We start from the raw sequence: 6,688 nt of genomic DNA, 5'->3' as shown, positions 1-6,688 counted from the left end.
AAAAAATAATTAAGAAATATATCAGAAAACAGTGATTTATAAGTAATTTACAAGAATTAAACTGATATCTTAAATGTTGAAATACACACAAAATAGCACTTGGTAATATGGCCATTTGAAATAACCATATATATATTTTTATTTAAACTAATTGCATCCATTATATGAAACAAGTAATTCATTATTATATTTTCTATGACACAATAATTTACTATTTTCCTCAACTCATTTTCATGGTTTGATTAGATCATACATTAAGTATGTATTAAGATGTAGACCTAGCACAATATTCAAAATTGGTTTACCTGTTTCTGCTAAATTGAGTGTTGATACAGTAGGATTATATACTGCTTGATCTGCCACATCCTATATAAAAAAAAGGTAATCACCAACACTTTTCAAAAATAAAATACAAATAAAATGGAATTCTCTAAGTAAGAAAAACAAACAAAAACTGAAAACATAAATTAAAATATTGAATCTCAAGAAAATACTGCTTTATTAACCAAACTGAAAGCTAATTTGTAAGATTGCTCATATGCTAGATCAGTGTTTCTCAAACTTTTCTAATATCATTCACCCCTACAAGTTTTTCACAACAGCTCATTCACCCCAGTTCGAAAAAAAAGATGAAAAAAAATACTAAATCAAAATACAAAATTCTTTATTATGACTTAAATATACACCAAACTACAACTAGAATGGATACAACATAAAATAAACAAAACCTATGGTTGAACCATTCACCCAGTTGAAAAGCAGTGTGCTAGATGGCAAAATATTAATATTCTTCATATAATTTTAAATATTTTTCATTTAAACTAAATGTGTTAATTTATATTAACTATTAAAAAATTACCAGTAATCATTTTCAATCAACAGTCTGTATACAACAGGTGAACTTATGATGAATTTTAGGTGTTTTTTTTTAATTTTGGACATTCATACAATTCTTTTTTACAAAGCTAGCAGGACCAATGTGTACACTATGTAAGTAACATGTTTCTATTCCCTCAGTCATACAATACATTATTTCAGTTTTAATTTCCTTAATGTAACTGAACCCTTACAAGCATTTAACCTGACATTAAATTTTGAAAGTATCAACTGTTCTTAAGTCAGCATACCTATTATAAATGAAGTTTTGTTTGTTAACAACATATATGCTACTGTAATACAAAATAACTTTCCTCTTTTATATGTAATGAACAAATTAAACAATATTTTGAAATTTAAAAAAAAAATTGACTAATGTTATTACAATATAAAGAATAAATTATTCCATGATGTTATAAACACCAGATTCAAAGTAATTTTGAAGCACAATGTTTAAAATTACTATTCTCTCATCAGATATATGGTTTACCTCATCATCATCATCAAAGTCTGTATCCCAACCATCACTCTCCCCATCATCTGAAGGTACAACTGAAAACATATTTGAGTTGAAACTTAATATCTTGAGGTTCAATGTATTATCATAAAATGTTTTTAAATATATATACTTATACTACTCTCAGATACACACATGAAATAAAAATATAATTATTATACTAAAGTCATAGTATATAATGCAGAAGTTTTCACAGCATGAGGTTTTAGATTAAAACTAGGGAGTAGGTCTTACTACATCAGATACATGCCAACATTTTTACTCTGTAGTTTTCAACACAGTTTAACTTGTTTGTTTCTTGTGTATTTGTCAAGTTTTATAAAGGCCACAAATCTTTACAGAAGGTGTCTGTGACTTGTTAGCAATAAGTTAAAACAATAAATGGACTGCCCACACTCCACTCGTTTTCAAATAATATATTCAAAACAAGTCAAACGTATGTATAAACAAAATTCATTACACTATTGGTTATCATAGTTGCATCCAGAACTTTAAATACTTGTCTCATTTTCGTCAAAGTCCACACAGGCAGGTTCAATCACTTTAAAACATCCTTTGACAAAACAAATCTCTTCTCTATCTCTGTTGTTATAATACCAGCTGTGAAACTCACTTTAGAAATCGCTCGTCATGGCTAAACTGACAATCATGCAGTTTAACTTAACTTTTACTAACTTTCTTTCTTACTTATTTCCTCTCTGTATATGCACATATTCATAATACGTAACAGAAAAATCTAGAAATATCTAGCCCTCTAGTAACAACAATATTAAACATAACAAGAAAACTTAGAAGCTTCGAGTAAGATGACATCAAGAATATTATAAAAGCCTACTATAACAATTAAACTGCCTAATCAATGTACGATTTGTACAGAGTTATGTAAGGAAACTTGTCATAATTATCACTTAATTAACTTTTAACACTGTTGTTATGAAAACTAAATAATCATTAAATATTAAAGCACTAAGATAACTCTTAAACTGAACAGTCTTGTATACCCAACAGTATTTTTCTTGATTTTGTATACTTTCTTCAATTACCATATTATCCTATTCAGTCATCAGATAATGAAAACATGTAACTTGATATATATTTCTCTGTGTAATATTACCAGAATAATTTTACTGACACTTAGTTTAAAGTATAACATATATACACACAATTTGTCATTTCTGTCATAGTTTAATTCTCAGGTTTTTCAGGATACAATAATTTTTCCATCAAATTTGTAGACACTCTCTTACCATGGGTGTTATACAATGAGGGTCTGCATCTGGTTTCTTGGATTTTCAAACTTCCTACAAATCTTTTAAAATAAGATAAAACTATGTTAATACGTTTTTTTCAGCAATCCAAACTAACGTTCATATTCAATCCTTCAAATAAAGTGAAACTAAAGAATAACACAAATCAACTATAAGTACTAGTAAAGATTTTTATTGAGCAACAACAAAAAATAAACACTGAAAACTATAATATAAACGCATTTTCTGAAATCTTCAAAAAAGCACTCACAAAGAACTAGTCAACATAGAAAGTATAACTGGTTTTAAACTGGCACTCTTTTGTAACTTGTCATTAGCCTCAACCAGTTTAAATTTGTATCACAGAAATATTCTAACACTGTCAGCCATTTCCTTAAATGCTTTATGACAGAGTACTTTATATATGTAAATAAGCCAGAAATATTCTAACGTTGTCAGCCATTTCTTTAAATGCTTTATGACAGAGTACTTTATATGGAAATAAGCCAGAAATATTCTAACATTGTTAGCCGTTTCTTTAAATGCTTTATGAAAGAGTACTTTATATGTAAATAAGCCAGAAATATTCTAACATTGTCAGCCATTTCCTTAAATGCTTTATGACAGAGTACTTTATATATGCAAATAAGACATATATAAAATTTAAAGTAATCCAGATGTACTGATTTATATAAGAATATATATACGTAAGAATAATATACCTTTTTGCATTAGTAGCTTGATTCTTGCATTCATTAACACATTTTGAAAGTTGCCTGAAAAAAACAAACAAAAAAACATAGCAGATAAATTGAATCATAGAACATGTAATGTAAGTCTGTTACACTCACATGTTGATAATGTATGATTTAAATCTCCCAGCATTCATGTCACCTAAATGAAATTCTCTCTGAATGAATCATTTTATACCACCTTATTTTGCCTGAGAACATAATAAGAAAGTATCGGTGCTTTCTTCTAGCTGCTGAGCACGAAGCAATCTCACATTATTCTAACTTAACATAGGACTCGTGAATGTAAAAAGCTATGAAAAAGATTATTTGGGGTTAATTACACATTAAGCAACACAATGCCAGGGTTTATACAGTCATCGTTTTTATGATCTTTATCTTTCAAAATGAAACTCGTACAAACAAATTGTACATTTCTTTAAATTTTGCATTAACAACATATGTTGCTAAGTACGGAATGACTGTATACATTTGATAAGGTTTTAAAACGTACAGATCATGCTTCATTTGTTTCTTTAGGAAATTCGCCCAAAGCTACACGTGTGCTATGCGCTAACCGTTCCTTATTCTGAAGAAAGCTAGTCAACAGCACCCACCTTCAATTCTTGGGCTACTCTAATTGAATACTGGGGTTTGATCCTCACTCTTGTAACATAACCCACAGGCCCAAAGTGCAAACGCGAACTCTGGACTCTCGGAACCAAAGTCTTGAATTCTAACAATTAGTCCACACAAATCATGTTAGAAATAAAACAAGAAATAACAGCATGCAAACAAGGTAGTAATGAATAATATCGATAAATTGTATACACTTTGTTGTATTCATTTTTACTTTTATTTTATTAAATCAACATGAAGCTATACATTAATTAATTTTCAAATATTCAACTTTATACTGTATATATTACATCATTCGTACGCTTCGAGCTATTAGAATTTTTCACTGCTTTATTTTTATAACAAAATGTTTGTTTTTTACTTAATTATTGTTATTAGTTTAGGTTCTTATAAATTGTCCCCCAGTGGCTCAACGGCAAGTCTGAAAGCTTATAGCGCTAAAAATCGGGTTTCGCTACCTGTGATGAGCATAGCACAGATATCCTATTGTGTAGCTTGGCGCTTAACAAAGTATTATGTCGCACACACGTTATAAGAATCCATACTATGTAGTCCAAAAATACGTCAGCAAAGGACCGCTTTTATACCTTTCTTATCATTGAATGGAATGGCTCTAAAATGGCTTTTTCATATCAAGAATTGCGTGTTTAAGACAGAAATGTTTTCATTGACCTATTGCGATATGCGGGCTTTGAATAGACGAAAATGGGAAATGCAGGGTTACTGCATATTTCTTCTCTTTTATAAGTTTGAAATGATCAAGTTAAACTGGAACTCGTTTATTAAAGTTAAAACAAAATGATGATAAATTCTGTTCACAGGGATTTAATTCACATATTTTAGTATGTTACGTTACTTCGATATTAAATTTATCATTTGAAATTTAATATCGTCCAACAGCACACGTTCGAAATATACAAAAAATGATCGAAAGTTTGTAAATCCAACACCGATTATTACTCGATTAAGTACCGCGTTATTTAGAAATGTGAATGAAAATATAATTGTCTAAAGAAAAGGAATTTTCAAATATATATATAAAACTAGCTTAATTGGTACCAGTAAATAACATAAACGTGCTTTACGTAAACTGTATAAGTGGGCCAAGGTTATCACTTCAGCATACACGTCTACAAAAAGTAGCTAAACTACAATATTAAACAATCTTTCTATAGTTACTTTCAAATATTAGTTCGACCACAGTTACGTACAATATAGTGGCCTTGGACTTATAAATATATATAAAAAAGAACTTTTTCATCACTATGCAGTGTTTAAATGGTAACAACTGTGAATGATACATTTGTACCTAGTGGGCAAAAAAAAAAAAAAAAAAAAGGCAATCGAGCATTTTGATAATAATTGTTTTGTCACAATGATATTATATTATTTATATTTTCAGAATGTACTCTATGGACCAGTTGGATTTAATTCTGTTACATCTCAAGTATGACGTTCACAACTGAACAAGGAACAAAGATAGTGGAATTCTACATCGCCACAAGTTCCTATAAGAAGACAGAATCCCTCTATCGTCGTCACTCAATGTTTAAATTCGACTTCTTCCTATGGAATTACTGTCGTCTACATGAACAATCCTCGAAGAATCCAAGAACTGAAGGGAGTTATCTAAACATTCATACGTCGAATTCCAGTGAAACCCAGTCAAAATGTCATCTAGAACCTGGCAGTGAGAATCAATGATTGAGAAGACATCTCGCGTATCCGTAATAAGGACGATTAGTCAGAAAAACATTTTCATTTTCAATAACTGGTTTATAATTACAAATTTATTAGCAAAACCTTCGACTGCGTTTTTTTTATATTTTTATATACATCCTGTATCTGCCACGTTATTTAACTCACAACAAATTATGCTTTTATTTTAGGAAACGGGTTCAAGATACCCACTGATATGTTAAAAGTTACTATTATAAAAAATCCGGAGTGACAGTTTGGAGGAATGTACAACAATATATCCATATCTGTTACATCTAGTGACAATGAGTCTTTCGGTCAATAATATGGTTCAATAGGCTGGCTGAGACACAACAGATATAGAAGTGGCTGAGACAATGCGATATTTTACAATTACCTTTCCATAAAATCATCATAGTGACGGTTTGCTTCATCGGACGTCTAGATAAAAGCCCAAAAAAGAATAAAAATAAACGTGAAAGATAATAAAGAAACCGTGTTGATAACAAGTAAATCCCACTACATACAAGTAACGTGATGATTAGAAGTAAATCCCACTACATACAAGTAACGTGATGATTAGAAGTAAATCCCACTACATACAAGTAATGTGATGATTAGAAGTAAATCCCACTACATACAAGTAATGTGATGATTAGAAGTAAATCCCACTACACATAATTAACGTGATGATTAAAAGTAAATCCCACTACACATAATTAACGTGATGATTAGAAGTAAATCCCACTACACATAATTAAATCCTTCTGTTTGGTGCCAGTAATCGCTGTGATGTTGAAGATATTTTAATTTTTTTCCTTTTTGGAAAGTGTCCTGAAAACTGAGCCAAATATTTGTCTATATTTTAAGAACATGGATATAAGCCTAGATAGTCACGGAATATTCAACAGCAAAATGTGTGTGTGTGTGTGTGTGTGTGTGTGTGTGTGTGTGTGTGTGTGTGTATATATATATATATA

At 29.9% G+C, this 6,688-nt stretch overlaps 1 protein-coding gene across 1 annotated transcript in view; it reads right to left on the bottom strand.

The window, feature by feature from the left end:
* Positions 1-6,688, bottom strand: part of LOC111086403 — a 33,145-nt gene that overhangs the window by 4,222 nt on the left and 22,235 nt on the right. Inside the window, exons 2-5 of the mRNA XM_022389090.1 lie at positions 3,363-3,416; positions 2,641-2,702; positions 1,367-1,428; positions 306-366 (exon numbers count right to left, since the gene is read on the bottom strand). Of these exons, the coding sequence (XP_022244798.1) occupies positions 306-366; positions 1,367-1,428; positions 2,641-2,702; positions 3,363-3,416 (239 nt within the window). The remainder of the gene's footprint in view (positions 1-305; positions 367-1,366; positions 1,429-2,640; positions 2,703-3,362; positions 3,417-6,688) is intronic.

The sequence above is a fragment of the Limulus polyphemus genome, unplaced genomic scaffold (assembly GCF_000517525.1).
Source record: "Limulus polyphemus unplaced genomic scaffold, Limulus_polyphemus-2.1.2 Scaffold1069, whole genome shotgun sequence".
Classification (NCBI taxonomy): domain Eukaryota; kingdom Metazoa; phylum Arthropoda; class Merostomata; order Xiphosura; family Limulidae; genus Limulus; species Limulus polyphemus.
This window is presented reverse-complemented; position numbering and strand designations above follow the sequence as displayed.